Raw genomic sequence first — 21,694 nt, forward strand, 5'->3', positions numbered from 1 at the left:
TTGAAAGGAGCATAAAAATTCCTTTCTGCTTTACATATAATTACCACACAGAAACTCCCTGAACTTAAACTTAGTGATTTTTGCTTGCTTTGAAGCATGCTAGTCCTCATGTAGGATACGATTTTTTCCTAATACCAGGACCAAAATGATACCTGACACTCTAGGACAGTGCAGTGAAGGAAAAAGTCTTTTATAAGGGCATATAAACCATTATTCTGGTTTCAGAAGTAATTGAAACCAATATGACTGTGTAGACATAATTGAAAAATGTAACCATTAAGCTCTACAGCATATAGAATATTTATCTACAGTAATATAGATGTCTTATTTTTGGGTACATGACAAAGAAGTAAACAAGGAAGACTTGTTATGATGAGATTGTACCAGCTAGCATGAGATTAGGTTCCTAAGATGAGAAAATCAAGGATGACAGGGTTCACGCAGCCCAGGCAAGAGAGGACTGTCTGAACCTCGACACGCAGAAGGTTCCTCTGCTGCGCCACTCAAATCAAGGGTGGCCAAGAGAAGAGCATACAGATCCTCAGGCAAGGAATAAACCCCTAGGTCTGGAGGTAGACTGAAAAAGGGGAGGTGGGACAGAAAGCCATAGAAGTAGCAGCCAGAATGATGCATTCCTATCTATCAGTTTTCTGTGATCCACAGTCATAAGGCAGAATACCTACACCAGCAAGTAAGTGTTGATGCACACATGAGGTGTAGCAACAGTGGGACATCCAGAGACACTTTGACTAAAACTACTAGAGTAACTGGTAACTCTTCTACTGATCAGTGTCCTCCAGCTACCATTTTTTAAAATTATACTTTTATAACTAATTTTGTGTGGTATAAGGAAAAAATGAGCTACAGACAGCTGATCTATGAGAAAAATCATGTGTAGATACCATGTCTACTAAACATTTGTTAATAACTAAGTCCACCTCTGTGCAGAGCGCCTGAATAAGACCCATATGCTGTTTATTCTTTTCCACTGAGGACTAAGAAGGCCTGGATGGAGGCATTTAGCAAAGTTGCTTGTGTAGCTCTTAAAATTATGAATAATCTGGTCCTAGATCTGAGCTGAAATAAGTGAGAAGGGGAGCACTGAAATAACAGTCTGTAATGAATACAACTTCCAAAGGCATCAGGCATTTTAGTTTTAACAAAACTAAGAACTTACTAAGACAGCAGTAGATCCAGTGAACATTTTTTTTCTAAACCACTAAGAAAAATACATTTGCCATTCAACAGAATGAATATACAAACTATTTGCACATTTTGCAAACTTAGTATTATTTTTCAGTCAGAAGCTGTTTCACAGAATACTTTTCTTTGTTAGCAATGGCAACTTTTCTAGTAGAAAACTTGAAGAAAAGAATAAATTAGTTTAAAATTATTTATATGGCTTGATACAATGTTAAGGCTTCTCTCTTGAATTACAACTGTCTGAGTTTACCATGTTTCGAAGTCTCGAGCCTGTAATTGTCTGCTGCAAGAGGGCAAGTGTGGACAGGACACTTTGTGGTGGGTTTACAAATCTAATTGCAGAAAATGTGAAGCAAAGAATTGGCACATTTTTTACATATGGTAGGTTCTAACACTTAGAGTAATCATTCCAACTGGTCACAGCAAGTCAAATAGATAGGTTTTCTAAAGCCTGTGTAAGTTTGACAAGGGATCAAGAAATCCTATCAAAATTTTCTGCAGTACCTCAGTTATCTGGAAAAGGTTTTATATACTTGCTCTGTCAAAAAGGCAAGACTGCATACAAATTAAAAGGCACAGATATTACAAAACAGTCACATTTCTTGAATAAAAATATCTGATAAATTAGATAATGATTAAAATTGGGAACACCCGTTTTGCTGTCGCTTTATTTCTCAGTGCTGACTGTTTCTTGACCAAACATCTCTATCTTTTCTAATGCCGCACCACTGTGTGCTGGAGGAGTCTTTCCTGAATAACTTTTCTTCTTTCTTCCCATTTCTGTAGCTTCCACCAAAGTATTAGTCAATGGTTTTCCCAGTGTTTCTGGAAGCATCATTGTTAATATTCCACTCAGAAGAGCCATGATTCCAACAAGCAACTAGAAGAAATAAACAGTAGCTGTAAAGGTAGAAATGTCTTTCAAGTTATGCAACTCTTTGATCTTGCTTGAGAGTACATTTTAAATAAAGCACAAGTAACTGTAATGTAAAGCAAAGATCGTAAGTCTTAAATATTCACTCTATAAAAGATCTGCCTTTTTTTGTTGCATAAATGAAAGGTTATGCAGAAGAATTAGTGAAGATCAGGTGAGGTGTTTTGTTCCAGAAGGGATCGATACAGTGCAAACAGGAATAATTCTGTTTGAGAAAACAACACTTATCTCTTCATTTGGTATTCCCACTATCAGGTATGTATTTATGAACTGATTCTCTAGGATTGCATACATTTATTTTTACATGCTTGTTTGTAGAGCTACAATTACCCTGCCACCTGTAATCTCAATTTGCACTTGAGCTCCTGAACCTATTCCCCCTGTACCTGTGTGCCTATTCCTCCTGCACACAGACAGATCAGAATTGCTCAGTATGGATCGTTGGCCTGGAGCCACAGAACTACACCTCCCTGCTCAGAAGAACACTTCAGCAGATAATGAGCTAGCTCTAAACAGGAATACTTTGCTAAACTGCAGTTTCAAAGACCTGTTAGGGGCGCAGGCATCTACTGACATTTGCACTGGGATCACATCTTGGATTTGTCCATGGTGTACACAGTTCTGTAATGACCACTTACTTCAGCACGAGTGGTGCAAAGATCAGGATCATGTGGGGTAGATAGAGAAGCACACACATGCTCCAGGAGTGTCTTTCCTTTCCCTTCATTTCTGTGTCTTGTTCAATGAGAACAATTCACACTTTCCTCCTTTGAAGTATAGGACAGCATTAAAATCCTGACATTCTTCCAACGCCAGGTTATAAATGACCCAAATCTCTCTTGATACAAATGCTTCCACACAGTACCTCATGCCTGGCCCCAGTGTTTTTCCATTTTATGACTGTGCACTTTGATAATGTATTATCCTTATCTTGCCCTATGCTGATTCTCTCAGGTCTGTCCTGTTTGTTTAATGCTTTCTTTCCAAGCGTGAGAGAGAGCATGTGGAATTACTATGCCTATGTCTCTCACACACTGTCTCACTTTGAGGCAAGAACTGGCCAGCTACCATCTGCAGCTAAGCCAGACTTCCTCTTTAAGTCAGAAAAGTGCTTTAAAATTGGAATTTTCCATTGTAACCTTGAATAATGCTATTTTCATGCACATGCACCATGCTGCTTTTGCTTCCCCTCCCGCCCAAAAGAAGACGACAGCTTGTCTCAAGCATGCTTTTGAGAAGCAGAATTCACACTGTTGCATACACTCCTCTTTCTGCATTTGCATTAAATATAGAGGTTGACAAAATGAAAAATTAAGCAAAATACTGTTGAATACTACAAACAACAGTGAAAATAAAATAGTCATGCTCTTATCATGAGAAATTTAAAAAAAAAAATCCCAGCAGTAATAGCACTGGAGGAAATGGCACTGAGTGACAAACTGAGGGAAGTCCTTGTAGGCATATATATGTGGCAGGAGTGATATTTAAAAATATATTCCAAAATATTGAAGTCTCATCTCTGCGTGTCAAAACTCTTCACCACTATTAATATATTTTTTTCTGCCATGGCAAGACAGGACAAATTGACACATGGCAGTTATTCCCACAGTAGCCTCTCTTATGCACAACCTTTATGCTGTCACAAGTTTATATTTGAGGATATTGAGGGATATTGAAGGATATTGAAGCTTATAAACACCCATACATTTGGAGTTTATGAAAACAGAGCCACTACTGATGCCCAACAGAACAAGGTTAAAGCAACACTGTGTGCTTTGAGTATGTGTGTCTTCTCTGTTTCGGTAAGTCTTTTAGACACTTTGCATTCTTCCCAGGTTTTCCTTCCTCATCAACCTACCTCTTATTCCCCTGCAAACTCTCACTATTCTGTAAGTGTACACACCACCATCTTTCCTGCCTTTTCATCTCAGCTCTCTTAACTCTAGTCTATCACGTGTTAGCTTTCTTTTTTTCAATGTGAAAGCTGATGCATGCCAACTAATTCAGTGCGTTTCCCTTCTCCCTGGCCCTACAAAGCATTTTCCAATATTTCCTGTGAAAGACAGGATATGAAACAATTACATCACAGTATATTAATGAAAGGACTTCTTAAATGTCATCTGCCTTTTCAGGGGCAGTATCCACACTTATCAATGAAGTTACTCACATTTAGTCAAGCAAGTCTTTGACTAAAGTCTTATCTTGGCATACTTCTTCATGAGGCACCTGACATAATTTATCTCCTTGCTAGCTCATAACAAACATGTACATTTTGTATATATGTACTATTTTACATAGGTAATTCAGCATCAGAAAATGTTCTTCTGATATAGTCAATGAGTTAAATTCTCATGGATTAAAGTGTACTATTGTACAAAGTATTTAAATATGTTTAAGCTCCACTGAAGTTAATTTGACAGGAGGAGGATCTTAATTTCAAATCTGACTTTCTGCTCAGTCAAACTCTCGAAGTATTCCCAACACATCAGTACAGCTAGCAGCTTCTAACAGCTACCATAACTAACTTCAAAAAAAGATTTACCACCATTTTTCATACGTCTTCCTCCCTACCTGGAGCAACAATTTTAATTTCACAGTGGTCTAAGACCAGAAGTCAATATATTTAGTCTAGAACAAAAGACACTTTGAATTAAATATCCCTACAAAATAATACTTTTACTTCTGAGAACAAATGATTATTCTAGTCTGCTATTTATATTTATAGGAACACCTCACAGCTATGAACCAATCTAAAATATGGTCTTATTTACAAAATTCCTACTTCAACAAAAAAGGTTATGTTTTGTCCTGAAAATCCAGTAGTATTAGACACAGGATTTGCATTCATTTAACTTCACTGACCTCAGTGGAGGTTTTTTTTCATTTATAATTTATCTGACAGAAAAATCAAGTCTGTTAAAGTGTTACTGTAACATAATACTTAACAGCTGAGAAACAGAAATAGGTTATACATGGAGCAGTTGCTTTACTGTAAGTTTTTTAGAAAGTTGTCAAATGAAAAACATACTTGGCAAGTTATTCAAGATGTATAGGCGTACGAATGAGATGCGCTACTCACAGGTGGCATAACTGTATGGGAGGCAGACTGTCAAATAGCAGTATTAACTGCTTGACTGTATACAATAGATCAACATGATGTATATCGTTTTACTTACAAATGTAATCCATTTCATTTCCATTCCAAAACACGTTACCTGAGACTTGGCACGCTATGCTCCAACTCAAGACAAGACTATTTAATAAACTGACAAATGTTTTATAATAGGAGCTAATAATGAAAACATATTCATTGTGAACTACTACACAACTCTACAAATACTCTGGATACTTTTTGTACACTAAGAGTTATTCCTAGCTGAAATAATTCTTCTGTTTATACTGCCATTTGCACGGCTCTCCAGTGTTTGATCACTCCCCATCTGTGGTTTAACTGCAGCACTTCTGCACAGATAAAGCTTATCTCAGCCAGTAAAGGCAAAACACTGACAAGAGAAAAAGAATGTTCTCGCATGACCACTCTGTCGTACAAATGTTTCTTCTTCTTTTCTGGGATGATAGCTTGATTTGTAGGGGGCCATTATGCAGAAAGAAAACATTTTTTAGGAGCTTGAGGGAATAAATTAATTTGTGGTCTGCTTCATCCTCTTAACTTTCATCCAAAACAACTGCAAGTAATTAACTTAAATAATGAAACGAGTTCCCAAGAATTCTCTGAAACCAATCTCTAGCATCTATAATTTAAGATTTTATAGTTGCAAAATCAAAAGGACACAATGCCACTTTTTCAAGAAATTCCAATGTGGTAGACAAAATCAGAGTTAGAATCTAAGTGAAAGACACATCTCATTACATTTTCACCTTCTGACGTGTAACCTACATATAACATTGGTGCACTAGTCACAGTGAATTCTAAGGGTTTTTGAAAGAACTCAAACTATTATTAAATCATTAATAAAAACTTCTCTACTTAAAGCTTTAATATAAACTTTGTAATTCCTTCTGTTTTTACATATATGGGCATGAATTATCCTTCAGGAGTAAAAAAGGGACTGCATAGCTGCAGGATTTCTAAGTAGCAAATGCCTCATAACATACATGTAATGAAGGAATGTGATTAATTTGTGAGCAGGAAATACATAACATATTTTGTCCAAAATGGATTTGAAGCTACATAATGCAGGCAAAATGCCCAAAGTCCACAAAGGAACAGTCCCACCTCTGTTTTCTTGGGGCAGGTGGAGATAGAAGAAACCTAATAGTACCATGACCTGGAATGTGCTTAATGAATCCAAGGTTCTGTTGTTTGTCAAAGTCATCCTGAACCTCATCAATATACAATTTGCTTCTCTTTTTCTATCTCATTAATTGTTTTGTTCAGTTCTTGTAAATTAAAAATGCAAAAAAGGAGCTTTAGGACAGCTGTACAGTAAGCATAAGACATTCTTGATCTTTTGGAAGGCTATTCCAAAGATGCAATATCCCAGGGAAGCCATGGAAAAGATTAATAAATAATATTGGGACAAAATGGCCACCCACAGTGAATTCCAAGAATGGAAGAACTATGCCTTTGAAAAAAGGTAAGAGTAAATCATGAGCATTGTTATGTTATTTACAGGTCAAGAACTGCTAGGCCTGCAGAGTAAAGAAATATGGATTAAGACACTTCCTAGATGTTACATGGTAGATAAAGTATATTTTTATGGAAAATATTTTTATCAATTTTATACTAGGATTCACTGCATAAGTATGTCTGTAACTTCCATCGTAAAAACTTTTCAGTAGATTTCAGTGACTCAAAGTTTCCCTTTTGCTTTAGCTGCATATTTTTAACAATATGAAGTTACTTTGAGACTTAAAGTTTAGAACAAGAATGGTTCATTCAATTTCCTTTTCAAAATAAAAGTTCAGCTTTTGTTTCCTGAGAAAACAAGTGATACGCCTTTTCAAAACCACAAACATTGACCACCAAAATAAATACTTACAAGTGGCATGAAAATCCAAACACTTCTCAGATATACACAGAAAGGAGCAACTACACTTCCTACGCGGCACATCATACTCCCACTTCCAACAGCAAGTGATCTACACATAAAACAAAGACTTTGGTAAGAATTCTGGCAGATAAAGCAAACAATTAGAAATGCACAGACACTCAAAACATCAGTAAGATGATATGTGTCTTTATGCAATGGCACTAGGAAGCTATTGTACGCATTTTGCTACTATTTACAGTGTAATATTTAATATTACAGTGGAATATTTAATATAATACAGTGTAATATTGCTACTATTTACAGTGAAAATTTATATTGCAATGAAATTCAGCTGCTTCTATAATTAAGATTAAAAATACAACAATCATTCAGCAGAGACCACAGGATGAACAACCAGGACTTTTAAGAAAGGCATAAATAAGTGTTTAAGAATGTATTGAGTGCTCTTCTAGTTCCTCAGTGAAACCAAAGAATGCACATGGAAATGAAAAATAAATACAAATTTATTATACAGCTAAATACTAGACAGCTCTGAAGCAGCAGAGGAACTCAACCCATCCCAAGTCTTTCAGACCACCACCACTAATGCAAAGAGCTGCGGGACCTGGCCTAGGAGCATAACAAAGAAAAGGAAATAACAGCAAAATAATGAAAGATATATGACTGGGGAAAGTTCTTACCTTACAATTGTTGGGTACAGTTCTGCTGTGTAGAGATATATAAGACCAAATGCCACACCTATTGAAAATTTTCCAGCCATATTTGCTAAGATAATTAATATATTGAAATCCTATTGAAAGAGAGCACGAATAAATGAATCACCAGAAAATAACACTGTTCCAGACTTAATTTAAATCCTTCAAAAGTTGTGACCCTTCTTTAAACAAGAAGCAATACTTATTGCTTGCTATTTTAAAATCGGTCTCAAGAAGCAACCAGTGTCCATATAACTTTTTACCAGTCCTGGTTCACAGAAGCCCTGGGAACATTTTACATGTGACTCCAGCAATGAAACTGTGAAACCTGTACTGAAAATACAGCAATCTATCTTAGACTGGCAGCTGCATTTTAAAAACAGCCTTTAATCAACTATATGATTTAGAAAGAGCAGCTGCATCTACAGACTTTAAAATCAATTTCTGCTATAGGAACACTTTCAACGGTACGTGACTAACCTGAGGTATGAACATAATTAAAACACAGATCAGTGCACTTAAAATAAGGAACGGAATGAGTGTGTTTCTCCTTCCCAGTTTGTCCATCCCAATGCAAGCAATGATATAGCAAGGCAACTCCACAGCACCTGTCAGTATGAAATTATTTCGTTTTAAGTCAGGATTACACATATTCATGTTATAACTCTAACTTCCTCTTTATGGGGATTCATTTCATCTAGGGGGTAACAAATAAGTGAAATCTAGAGATAACCAGTGTGTTGGGTGTGTTCATTTGGTAACAGAAATGGTAACAGAAAGCAGAAAGCATGGCCTAAAATACGGTAGTGGGGGATGGAGAAGGACGAGGGAAGCAGGTTTCACAGCACAGAGCAGCTGCAGTTCTCTTTGGGGTGGAAAATTACAGAAAAGAGCAAGGCCACGGTCCTGCTTTTATGACACTGGCACTTGCGACTGAAAGCTCTCCGTTTGCTGCTCTTTCACTTCAGGTATTTTCACATCAATAGCTTAAATGAGCCCATGAGGAATATTGCTGGTGTCACACCGACACACCTCACAGGATTTGCCAGCTTCCACCGGGACACGGCACTGAAGGCACAGGTGCCTTCCCCAGCTTCAGCCCCAAATCACCCCAAGGTAAAAGGCAAGCAAGGTCTCTCCAGGGCTGGTGTTCTGTCAGCTCCACAAATACAGAGAGTGTAGTTCCAGCTTTCTCTCTTCTCCATTAAAAAGAGGGAAGCTGCTTACAATATCCCAGTCCTACTCAGATCATCCCTTCCTAGGGTCTCTTTCCAGAGGAAAACTTCTGCCGCTCTAAAGGAACTGGTGTTTGGCTAGGAATGTTCACAAATCCTGTGTAAACATGATTTGCCCCTAGACAAATTAAATTGAGCCAGTTCTGACATGTTTTAATTCAACTTGCTCATGAAGAATGCTACTAAGGCCAATGTAAAATCAAGGAAGAACGTAAGATACAGCCCTGAACAAATATGCTGCATTCCTGCACTAAGCACTAAGCACTGTACTTTACTAAGTATAGTATGTCAATACACTTATAATATCAGGTAACAATCTTTTGGGCCTGTGTTGGTAAAACTAGGTTGTCATTATTCAGTGTATATTAATCTGCTAAAATATTTTTGAAGGAGGCAGATACAGTGATTTATGCATTGTACTCCACCATAACATTTTCATTCTTGTGCAATACTAGCATCCACTCTTCAACATGTCAGTCTACCAATGTGCTGTAATACATGATAACACAAACTGAATCCATGAGGGCCCCGGTCCTTCTGTCTGCTTGTGTACATGAACAGTCACATTCACTTTACCGAGAGCACTCAGTTGCATAAAGCAAAGCACATGATTTAATTCTTTGCTGGCTCACAGCTGCGTGTCTGATCTAGAGTCTTCTGAAGTCAATGGAATATTTCCACTGATCTTAACAAACTCTGGATCAGGCCATGAATGCACTGAGCCGCCTTTATAAACAACTTACATTCCAGAGGAAGATTACAGTCAGACAGACAAAATTTAAAGAATACTATAACCAAATTAAAATATACTGTTGAGAAAACTAAAATTACTCTTGCTTCTGAGAATTATGAATATATTTTCTACATAGACTGACTCAATATATCATGATTGTAAGTGATTAGAGGAATATTTTTTTCTCTCATTTTCCTAGTTTGTGCCTTTAAAGAGCCGTGTGCATTTTGTGTTGATGGTCGTCGTCTTTGGTGTTTGCGTGGATCTACTATAGGCTTGCCGGGCAAAAAGGATACAAGCAGAATATGGTTTTACAATCACAAAGGCAGACGGAGAAGTACTTTGTACGCCAACAAATTTTAAATTATCTTTTTTTTTTCAGAAACAGTGAGATTTGGAGTGAATGATACTCCTCCCTTCTTAGTCAACTTTATGAAGAGTTAGCAAGAAACCTTTTGAACAAGTTTCATAATTGAATGAACAAAGTTAAAAAATCGCTATCAATTCTCTAGACATTTCTAAATTTTATGTTCTAGTTCTGTCATAAACAGAATAAAGTACAAAAATATTTACCTATGAGAAAGAGATTTAAATATTCATTGCCTCCTAGATTGACGGAACTGAGGGAGAAGACATAGTATCCCAAGCTCCCAGTGAACCAGATCAGCCAGACTGTGATGGTCCTTCTTGCAATGTGCCAATTACAAAACAGATCTAAGATGTTGTGCTTCTTTGTTGAGGATGTGTCATTGCCACCGGTTCTGCCACCCACTAGATCATCTTGTTGGACTGAACACAGTTCAGAAACTTTGCAGGGAGTGCTTACTCTATTCCATCTTGCCATTATATTAATTACTTTTTCTGTATCTTCATATCTTTCCTCTGACAGGAGCCAAAAAGGTGTTTCTGGGAGCATCCAGCAGCATAAGACAAAGGGAAGAGTTGCTATGGAGAGAAATATCTGATAGACCCACCAGGTCCGAACCAAAAATCCCACGAGTGCAACAATCATAATTCCCACAGCAAAAAAAGCATGGACATGCATAGAAGCCCAGGTTCGTGCTTTAATGCCAACAAATTCAGTTATGTAAACAAAAGCCACCACCAGATAGCCACTTGAGACCTGGAGGGGTAGGAGAGAAAAAAAAAAAAGAGTGAGGTTTGTATCTACACTCCTTGTGCAACAGCAATAAAAACAAACAGCTAACAGTGTTCCACATTTGTGTATGCTTAATTGCCACTGCACTGGCATGTCCCATACTGACAGAAAAAAAGGCAACCCTGCAAACAAGTCAGATGGAGAAAAAGTTCACTCAAACCTTCAGACTGCCCAGACACTGTATTTAAAAATGTGAAATGATTTTGGATGCTTCTCTGCAGTGGAGGGGAGCCAGCAAGAGACACCTGAAAAAGAGCCTAATCTGCTGATGTCACTAAACCCTTCATCCCCAAAAATCAGGTCCCTTAATGACATCGCAAACTGGATGCTCAGGAAAATGAAGTTCCCCAAAGAAGTTGCCACTTCTGAAAATCTTGACCTTGGCTTTTAAGTAGATTATTAATAATCTGTATGTCAGGGAACTGCAAATTTACTGAGAATTACCTTCCAAACCCTTGTAAATTATCTCATTATATCAAATTTTTACAATGTTGGAAGAAAATCTCATGTATGTGGTAATAGGTTCTCATACATTATCTAGTGAATGCTATTACTGGCATGTTCTGCATTATAGTATTTCTTCATTGAAATTTTTTTTTTAATTTCTCTAGCAACAGTCAAACTCTTGGTATCTCAAAACATTTCAAAACACAGCTAGAAAATCTACACTAGAAAATATTCCAGTATATCGCCTTGATTAATCAAGTTTCTGGGTAAAAATATTCCAGTCAATAATCTCTGATTCTGAACTCACTTTCTGACAGGAAAGCTGCACTGATCTCAGCGGCACAGGGTTAGAGCTTTAGACCTCTGCCTTGCAAATCAGTCCCAGTGGGCAGTTAAAACCTACAGTATAGGTCTGGTCAGAGCTTTTTGCTTTTATAAACTACCATGGCCCCTAGTATCAACAGCCAAGGGAGTCAGTAGAAGGACTCCTGTTGATCTCACTGTTCAAGGCTGAAATGCCCATGCAGTTTTTCCTGCTAGGAAATCCTTCTGAGCTTTAATGAGGCAAAAAAAGCTCCAGGTGCAAGATCCTTTCTTCACTAATGCACTGTCAGCAGGAATAAAATAAATCATGTGATTATTTTCAAATTTCTAACCTACTTTAAATAAGTTACATAATTTTTCTTGTGATAGCATTCTAATTTCTTTATGCATTACATAGTGAAAGACTACAAATATTATACTTTTGGATGTAGAATAGTAATTTAACATTGGTTACTATGTATAAATATTGAATATAGATCAGATATTGTATATATATCATATATCATATATCATATATAAAAGTATGTGTATAGATACACATAAACACATATACTGGAATAGCCCTAAGTACAGTATAAACATCGAGGTGTTAAACACATCTATCTATATATTTAGTATTCCAGATGTAGCTTAAAGGACCAAAGAGATGCATGGAAGAAGAAATGTGCATCTCACTTCCATCACTCAAAATGGTAGAGGTAAGAATCAAACTTCTTATAGATTTGTTATTTTAAAAAAAATATACTCCATTTCTGACAATAAGGAGAAATGTAATGACAGCTGCAATGCAGAATCCATAGTTTGCTGCTCACACTTGGTATTTAATTACCAGTCCAGCAGAGGTTGGGATGGAGGAAGTACCAAACACTGCTTCATACAGATGCTTTCTATTAATTCAAAGAGGAAAAGTGCTGTGGTCCGAGAACATTCAGACTCTCCCTGCTCTGCTGAAATAAGTGCAACAGAGGGGGCTTTAGAATAATGAAGTAGTGGAGGAAATAATAACAAAAGGGAAGTTTTCCTGAGAAGGAGTAGGAAATGACACGTAAAAAGAGCCAGGGTGAATATCCTTTCTTACCATAGCAAGGAGAAAGCGCACAATCACGAAACTGTAGTAGCCGAATGTGAAGGCCACTGCGATGCCAAATACAAACTGACAAGCACTGGTGAACCATATAACACGCTGTCTTCCCAGTCTGTAAAACACAGCAGTAATAAAATTATGAATAACCACAAACATCTATTAAAATACACCTGTAACTCCAGAGCTTATCTGGGAGTCTGAAGATACTGTACTTAATGCTTTCACTCACCACAGAAACTCTGGATTAGTTATCTGTATTAATTTTTCAGTAATTCCAACTAAACTCCAGAAAAAGGAAGCTCTTTCTTACGGAAGGAACTTCCATCCCACAATTCTTGGCTGGAAGCAACGTGCAGAAGTGGGCATTACATATGGTCACATCCAGTTTCAAGTTTAACTTTTACATAACTAGTCGCAAATTTGCTCTGTCTTATTTATGAGGACAGTACATAAACCTCGCTTTTTCAGATATTTCATATTAAGTAATGTCTAGTTAATAATTGCTAACAAAAGTTAGCTGTGATAGCATATGCTGTCTCTTGCCAAAGTAACAAACAATTCAGGTAGCAATGAAAGGCTTCTGTAACATGTCTTTGTCCAGTTATTTAAAGTTGAATTCTCTAATCAACGAAAATTACATAGTTCCCCTGAATTTTCTGATTGCATCACAGCACATATGCATGCATGTACAAACACAGAAATCCAAGAAGCTAGTCAAAAAAAAAATATGTCAAATACCAGCTTCCCATCAACAACATAATAAGTTCCAGTGTAAAAGAAGGTCATTTAGTGAAAAGGAACTTCTATGTGTTTATTTTCTTCCTGTATCTCATTGAGAAAATACACCAAGTAGAGCCAGTTGTCCTTAGACAAGTGAGCACATGCTATCAATAAGAAGCTCATTTGAGGAGAAAACCTAGAAATCTGCAGTAGATATCCAACATTCTATTGAAGATTCATTATATTCTGTCTACAGATGTTCTGTAATACAAAATGCACAGAATCTTTTTTCTTCTCTGATAATCTTCTCTTGGACTCTTATTACCTACTCCACTGGGAACAGCTTTTCACAGATGTGGATATTACGTTTAGCCAGAGAGTTTGAGGACTTCCAGGTGTGTGGCCTCGTTTGTCAGTTTTTCTCTGTGAATATTTGGTACTACATTAGAACAACCCTGGAAAGTGATGTTGTAAATAGGAAGTGTAGTCCAAACAGCCACATGGCATAGTTTTTTCCAGTGCCCTCCTATTTTTCTCCAACCCTGACCTGGGGTCATGCACGTTTGGTCTCTGATCCCTGCCAGAAGAGATCACAGTGAGTCCCAGCTGGCAGAGCTCTTCTGTTGGGAAACCTGTTAATTGGGAATGGGAGGAACTCACAAACTTATTTCCCACCAGCCGGGATGTGTCAGAAAATAGTAACTTTCAGCTGTAAATTCTACAGTTGTAAATCTGCAACTCAGAATGTGTGTATCATCTTAACTGGCTGTCCACGAATTGAATTAATGGAAATGAGAACAATATGATCATAACCTTATAAATCATGTCTGAGTATTAATTAAGAAAGCTGTGAATGATTTAAAGGGATGCAGAACAAATGTTGGAATTATATTCTGGTTTTGTATTAAATACAGCTTTACAAAGCCTTGGATCGGGAGGTAGGATTGATTCCATTTGTTCTAAAAGCCAAATTAAAAAAAGATCATCTTTATTTTTTGTTCATATGTTGTAACTGTCACACTGTAACATTGTGCTAATGAAGGAAAATCAGAAAACAACACTCCTGTTCTCCTTTTTCTGTTTATACAGTTAGCTGTGGAATAAAATGTCACTCTCCACCTAACAGAGCTGTTGGTCAACAAGCTCCTTTATAGAGAGGGATAAATAACACCAAACCAGCCTTCAAAGCAAAACACAGGCACATAAACTGCCTGAGACAAAACCAAGTACAACATAGCTTAGGCGTTTGACTCTCATATAGATAGAGGGGCACGTACAACTAGGCGTTCTCTGACGTAGGAATGTATGTATTTGTGTTGAGAGAAAAAACCAAGATGAGTGGGAGGATATAGACATACATCCTGGACCGCACTACTGCTTCTGAGTCCAGTTCTGACACTGGATCTCAGTGTGTGATCTGAGCTAATATCCAGGGAGGATGTGTCAGAGGAGAGCGGGCTGAAGGACAGCTGTTTATCATATCCAGAAATAAAAATCTATGAGAGGAATCTCCTCTCATGTTTTACTGTTGCTATTACTACTAACTATTGCTATTCCTATTAAAAAAGGAAAAAAATAATCTAGGGGCAAATGCTATCTGCACATGGCAATTTGAGGGATCAATGCCTAGAACAATGGATGATATGAAGTAGGGAAAAAATTCTAAAAGCAAATTATTTGCAAATATATTTTAAAATTAGTACTTGCTATTGGAGTAAGAAATGGAGTTAAACATCCCTGAACAAATATCCAATATTTGTTCCAAACAATATCCAAACGATATCCAAACATCCTGAATAGTGAATACATAATTATGGATACACAATGAAGGAAAACAACAAAAACAGGTAGATACACATAGAGTTACTGCAGTCTGAAGTTACAATTTTCAGAGGATGGCACTTTACCTGTCAGCAATGTCACCGAAAACCACTGCTCCAATCAAGACTCCAAGCATGAATGTAGGCTGGATTAATTTTGCCAGCCATTCTCGGTCACAGACCAGATCCCACTGTGTAACAACAGTGCTCTTCCACTTTGTATCATCATAGAGAAATCCATCAGAACAAGAAAATATGGACTTGTTGCCTTTGTATTCATATGACAGATCCAAACTGACTTCTCGTTTGGATCTGCTGCATTGGTTCAGTTCCCAAATTTCTCCATTTTCCAGCTGGACTACAATGTAATTTTCTGTTGATGTCCATAGTGTCCAGATGTCCTCTATACTTGATTCAGAGGAGTTGTAGAAAAGAACACTACTCACATTTCCAGGGATCCCACATAAAAAGTTAGGAGTAACAGCCATGAACACAGATGCTAAGTAATGGATACCACATGACATAGCTTGAAAGACACATGCAAAATAAACACATGCTTGAAATCTGTAAAAAGAAAGAAAAAAGTTTACTGAAGAAAAGCCCTCTATACATGAAAAGAATCAACATAATTATTTTGCTAGGATCAGTAAATGGAGACATTATTAAAGTGTCTAGTGGTTTGTTACACAGTGTTGCTTCAATATTAGCTAATCCTGCAGGAGACCATAGATGAGAAAAGTTTTGCAGCAGAAGTAATCTATTGTCAAATCAACGCTGCTCTTAGTCATGCGTTTAGCCATACATAGAGAAGACCATTTAAAAAAAAACTATTCTGAACTTAAGCACTTAGTCTGAAGCAACCTTCCACCCTCCAATTCTTCGTAGTACATCCCCTCAAAATAAGGCCTTAGACAACTGGAATAGTTAGAAAAAACAGTAGTTGCAACCTCAGGTTCTGAGGGATAGAGATAAGTGCATCAAATAAAACAAACTAAACACATTACACCCTTCATGTCACCTATTTTTATCTATATAACTGTATTCCATCTATCTTCCATCTCTCTTTATGGCCTCCGAAAGATAAAGAGAGAATACATGTAGACACACATAGAGAAAGATAGAATCTGAACAGCATGAAATGTTTTGAACCAAAACGTAGCTGTAAACTGGGTTGGGTTTTGGCTTAAACAGGGTGTGCAGTTAATCATTAAAGATTGTATCATAAAGCAAACATGGTAAAAGAATGTTTTATGCATAGCTTGAATTTTGGCATTTTAACAGCTTTTAAAACATCCTTGAGATACGAAAGTAAATCTCAGTATATAAATTGCACGTATACTCTGGATTTCAAAAGACTTGCAATGAACTCTAGTATCACTGACTGCAAATTCTAGACAGTTTCTGATAATCTAAACATAAGGAGCCTTTTCCTCAATTAAATGTTAAAATTATGCACATAATCAGTACAACATCTGTTCAGGAAGAACAACATAGCTTTGGTTTCTCCTCCATTTATTATTTCCTGAAGGCAAATCAATTGCACTAATTTGAAGAAGCGTTCAATGAGCTTCTATACATACATCCTTACTGCAGTAGGTGTTGGACTTTAATAGTATGAAACAAAAAGTAGCTTTTTTTAAATGATCAGAGGCTATCTCTGCTGAAGTTATAGGAAATGATGCCTAAAAAACAATTGCCTTGAAATGACTTGTGGGAAAAGTCATAGCAATTACAAACCTCGTAACAAATGTGTCAGAACTAGTGTGGCCAGCAGTAGGGAAGTGATCATGCCCCCGTACTCGGCACTGGTGAGGCCGCACCTCGAATCCTGTGTTCAGTTTTGGGCCCCTCACTACAAGAAGGATGCCGAGGTCCTTGAGCGTGTCCAAAGAAGCTGGTGAGGGGTCTGGAGCACAAGTCTTATGAGGAGTGGCTGAAGGAACTGGGGTTGTTTAGTCTGGAGAAGAGGAGACTGAGGGGAGACCTTATTGCTCTCTACAACTACCTGAAAGGGGGTTGTGGTGAGGTGGGTGTTGGTCTCTTCTCCCAAGTAACTAGCGACAGAACGAGAGGAGATGGCCTCAAGTTGCGCCAGGGAAGGTTTAGACTGGGTATCAGGAAAAAATTCTTTTACGGAGAGAGTGGTCAAGCATTGGAACAGGCTGCCCAGGGAGGTGGTGGAGTCACCATCACTGGAAATGTTCAAAAAACGTGGAGACGTGGCACTTCAGGACATGATTTAGTGGGCATGGTGGTGTTGGGTTGATGGTTGGACTTGATGATCTTAAAGGTCTTTTCCAACCTTAATGATTCTGTGATTCTGTGAGATGCAACCTCAAGAACATTCCTCTCCAAAACGTATCTAATCTAGCCTTGAATTCCCCAAATAAAGGTTGCAACAGTACCTTGTCTAGGACTCTTAAATCATCTACCACCACAATATCTAATTAATTTCTAAATTATCTATAACCAAAGTATTTAAATAGAGTTTTCTGGATACATAACCTCTCCAATTAAACAGTTCTCTTGTATAACCTAACTCCATTCACCACTCTCTTCCTCCTCTGCCTTTTATCTTGTGATTCTTATTTCTTTCCTTGGTAAATGTAAACCCAGCAGCCTATCCTGTCTTTCCAATGGCACTGCTGCTTTTCAGATGCAGTGCTTTTTATTCCCCTTTCTCTTGGCAACAGCTCTATCGACTTTTCCATAGCAGTCTGAGGAGAGGGTTGAATTGATAAACCCACCACGGCAGCTCAAAAGCTGTCTCTGCTTGCCTCTTGAAGACACTGCAAGGCAATCCTCACACAAGTGCTCTGCTGCTCTTTCCCAACAAACCTTGTGAGAGAGATGGTCAAGAGAAACTGAACATAATCACAGTATCCCTTAAGCCTATCAATCCGCTCTCAAGAGAACAGCTTCTTGAGGACTGAGAAGTTATCCATAAATCAAAGCAAGGTTAAACCTGCTCTGAAAACCTTTTAGACTATCTTGGACCGCAAAAAAGCAAAGATTATTCTGAAATGTAACCTTTGTCCTCCTATTAATGCAGACAAATATGGTCAGCAATATTTTTTTTGGTTCCTTTTCTCTAGTTTCATTTTAACTGTTCCCATCAAAAGACACAAACTTGTTTTAAAAATAGCAGAGCAAGACCAAATGCAACAACTTGGGCTATTGCTGCAGTATGCAGAATGACTAAAATCATGACTAAAAGACCTCTAGCAAATTAGCAAATTTAATCCCTAGAAGCTGCGCAGTTAATCTTCTACTAGCTAATAAAAAGCAGCATACCTGGAACCAGGATCCCCAGTATCTGTCATTATACATCAGGAAATTGCAGTGTCAGATAGCCCAGTTGGTATTTCCCAGACAGAGGAAGAACTAAACAATTTCAAAATCCCATACATTCATCTTCAGTTTCCTAATTAACTAATTTGTGCAGTACAAGAAATATCACATTCATCATTTCTACCCAGTAAGGGTGAGCAGGAAAGATATATTTATGCCCTTTCTTGTCAGAGCGGCTTGAAAGAAGATAAAAGCTTGTAAGGATACAGACTGAGAAGATGGCATGAACCAATGCACTACATTATTTTTTAAAAACCGACATTCTAAGAATATTAGCGAGGTTATGATTTGGATCAGCTCTAGCTAATCTCTGCACTAACTGCTCCCTTGAGAGTTTTATCTCATCTCTTCCTGAACACTTCTTGTGATGGTAGTTCAATAACCATTTTGACCAACTGTTCCACTGTCAAATCTTTCTGTTGGAAAGTTTCTCATTAAAACTAAGCTCGGTGTCCCCTTTTTCAGTGTAAGATTATTAGCAGCTTATAAAACATCCTTGTGCAACCTTGAATAAATCTTCCTTGTCTTTTATCACTTTGTTGTACAGAATTATGAGTTACCCCCCTCTAGCTACTCTCTAAAACTATATAAATTACAGACCCTTACCCTTTCCTCATTTTACTTTGTGTCCTATAGAACAGTTTCCACCTCTGTAAAAAGCAATAAAGGATTTATTTTAAAGAAATATCTGTGTCATGGCATATTTCACCCATCTTTCAAGTGTTTAACTTAGAACCAGATATAACTGATTCTTCTAAAAATGTTCTTCCACTTTCAATGCTATGAAAATCTTTCTCAGTTCCAACGAAGAAATCCACTCTGTACTATCATCATTTTTCTTACTTGGTTTGCAACACCTATGCTGAGCAAACACAAAAAGTCAAACAGAATGCCAGATATACATTAATGGACATAAAGTAGATGTCCCTTCTCATTGTAGGAGGATTGGACTAGATGACCTTTAAAGATCTCTTCCAACCCAAAGATTCTATGATTCTAATTTATGCTGTTTATGACAATTTAAGAACAGGAAAATGTGTTTTTACAGAAAAATGGCCATGTTTTTGCAGAATCCTGTAGGATGGATTGCACTGTAGTTTTTAACATCTAACTGTTCTATAAAAAGCCAGGGACCAGGCAGGGGAAGCAGGAATAGGGAAGAATAAGGCCTGATGTGAAGCTAGAAAAGTGTTTGGCAGCGCCAGTGGCTGAAGGAATCCCACAATCTTACCACCATACTAATGGACTGCTCCCCTGCCTGTAAAAACTGCCTACCGCTCTCTCCAGTAAAATTCCACAATGGGCTGGCTAACTCTCTCTGCATACATGTATTTATATAAAACACACACACACAAAACCCCCAACCTGAAAGTCCTCTTTTGCTGTGAAGGCAAAATTCATTGATGACTACAGTAATGTTGTAACAGCATCCCCACCAATGCTAGATTGAAAAGCCCAACATTATGAGCTGCTGAGAATCTCCTATGGGTAGGAGAGAGGTTCTTTTCTTCTAGAAAGACCAATTGGATAGAGGTCAGGAAATTCATTAGCTTGCATAGTTATCAAAAGGAGTTAATTAGGCCATTAGTGACAACATATAGAAACCATGAAAAGTATGTAGGGACGATGATATGTGGGATGGGAGAATACTATAGATGCATTGAACTTTGCTTGCTAGAACAGCTGAAGATTGAAAAGGGATGGAGAAAGACACAGGCCCAGCCTTGTGGCAGAGACAGGTTTGCTGGAACAGAGGTTGGGTTGGCAGACAGTGTTGAGCAAGGAGGAAAATAAAGCTGCTGCCTGCCCTATTGCTAGCCTGGGATCTCTCCCTTTGGACCTTTGGGTGCATGAGTTTATTCTCAGCCCTCTTGCTGTGGCTGTGTCAATGTTCCTTCCCAATCTTAAAACCCTGGGACTGCTTCTTGGCCCACGCTCATTCAACGGCTGAACAGCTTCTCGTCTTTGCAGGAGGACTTGGTGCTGGGGGAGCACAGCCGCTCCTGCTCGGGGAGCCTGGAGCAGCCCCTGGGGCAGGCTGTGCTGGGGCAGAAGGTCACAGCAGAACTTATACAGGTCATACACTTCACTGACCCTGAGGCACAGGTTAAAGTCTATGTGGTCCTTCATACCTACCGTAAATTATTAACTTTTTTCCGAAATTCTTAATTTAAGAACACTGGACTGATAGAAACGCCTTTATTACTAAGCATAAATCTCTCTATTGCAGGCAAACATGTAATATAATCTTTTTATAAACTTTTAATCTTTTTATAAACTCACCAAACTCCATTTTAAAAGTTAAATTTCCCTGAATAAAGAGATACTGCTGCTCATGCATCAAAATGTTAAGGAAAAAACATTGCAGTAGCAATAAATACTATTGAAGAGTATTCATGAAGAGTATCTCATGAAGAGTACAAAGATCTCGTTAGGTCAAGCAGGGACAAAATTAGAAAGGCAAAAGCCCAGCTAGAGCTCAGTCTGGCCACAGTCGTAAAGGATAATAAAAAATGTTTTTACAAATATATTAACAACAAAAAGAGAGGCAAGGAGAATCTCCATCCCCTACTGGATATGGCGGGGAACATTGTCTCCAAGGACGAGGACAAGGCTGAGGTACTTAATGCCTTCTTCGCCTCAGTCTTTAATAGCCACTCCAGGTATCCACAGGATATTCAGCCCCCTGAGCTGGAAGACGGGGATGGAGAGCACAATGTACTCCTCATAATCCAGGAGGAAGCAGTCAAGGACATGCTAAGCCACCTGGACACCCACAAGTCTATGGGGCCTGATGGGATCCACCCGAGAGTACTGAGAGAGCTGGCGGAGGAGCTTGCCAAGCCACTCTCCATCGTTTATCAGCAGTCCTGGTTAACAGGGGAGGTCCCAGAAGACTGGAGGCTTGCCAATGTGACGCCCGTCTACAAGAAAGGCCGGAAGGAGGATCCTGGGAACTACAGGCCTGTCAGCC

General features: G+C 38.1%; 1 protein-coding gene across 1 annotated transcript in view; it reads right to left on the reverse strand.

The window, feature by feature from the left end:
* Positions 1-1,870: 1,870 nt before the first annotated feature.
* Positions 1,871-21,694, reverse strand: part of SLC22A16 (solute carrier family 22 member 16) — a gene marked incomplete at both ends in the record, with an annotated part of 32,674 nt that continues 12,850 nt past the window's right edge. Inside the window, 7 exons of the mRNA XM_081997421.1 lie at positions 1,871-2,083; positions 7,141-7,240; positions 7,833-7,942; positions 8,328-8,455; positions 10,389-10,938; positions 12,824-12,941; positions 15,457-15,933. Of these exons, the coding sequence (XP_081853547.1) occupies positions 1,871-2,083; positions 7,141-7,240; positions 7,833-7,942; positions 8,328-8,455; positions 10,389-10,938; positions 12,824-12,941; positions 15,457-15,933 (1,696 nt within the window). The remainder of the gene's footprint in view (positions 2,084-7,140; positions 7,241-7,832; positions 7,943-8,327; positions 8,456-10,388; positions 10,939-12,823; positions 12,942-15,456; positions 15,934-21,694) is intronic.

The sequence above is a fragment of the Phaethon aethereus genome (genome assembly GCF_964289735.1).
Source record: "Phaethon aethereus genome assembly, chromosome: 3".
Classification (NCBI taxonomy): domain Eukaryota; kingdom Metazoa; phylum Chordata; class Aves; order Phaethontiformes; family Phaethontidae; genus Phaethon; species Phaethon aethereus.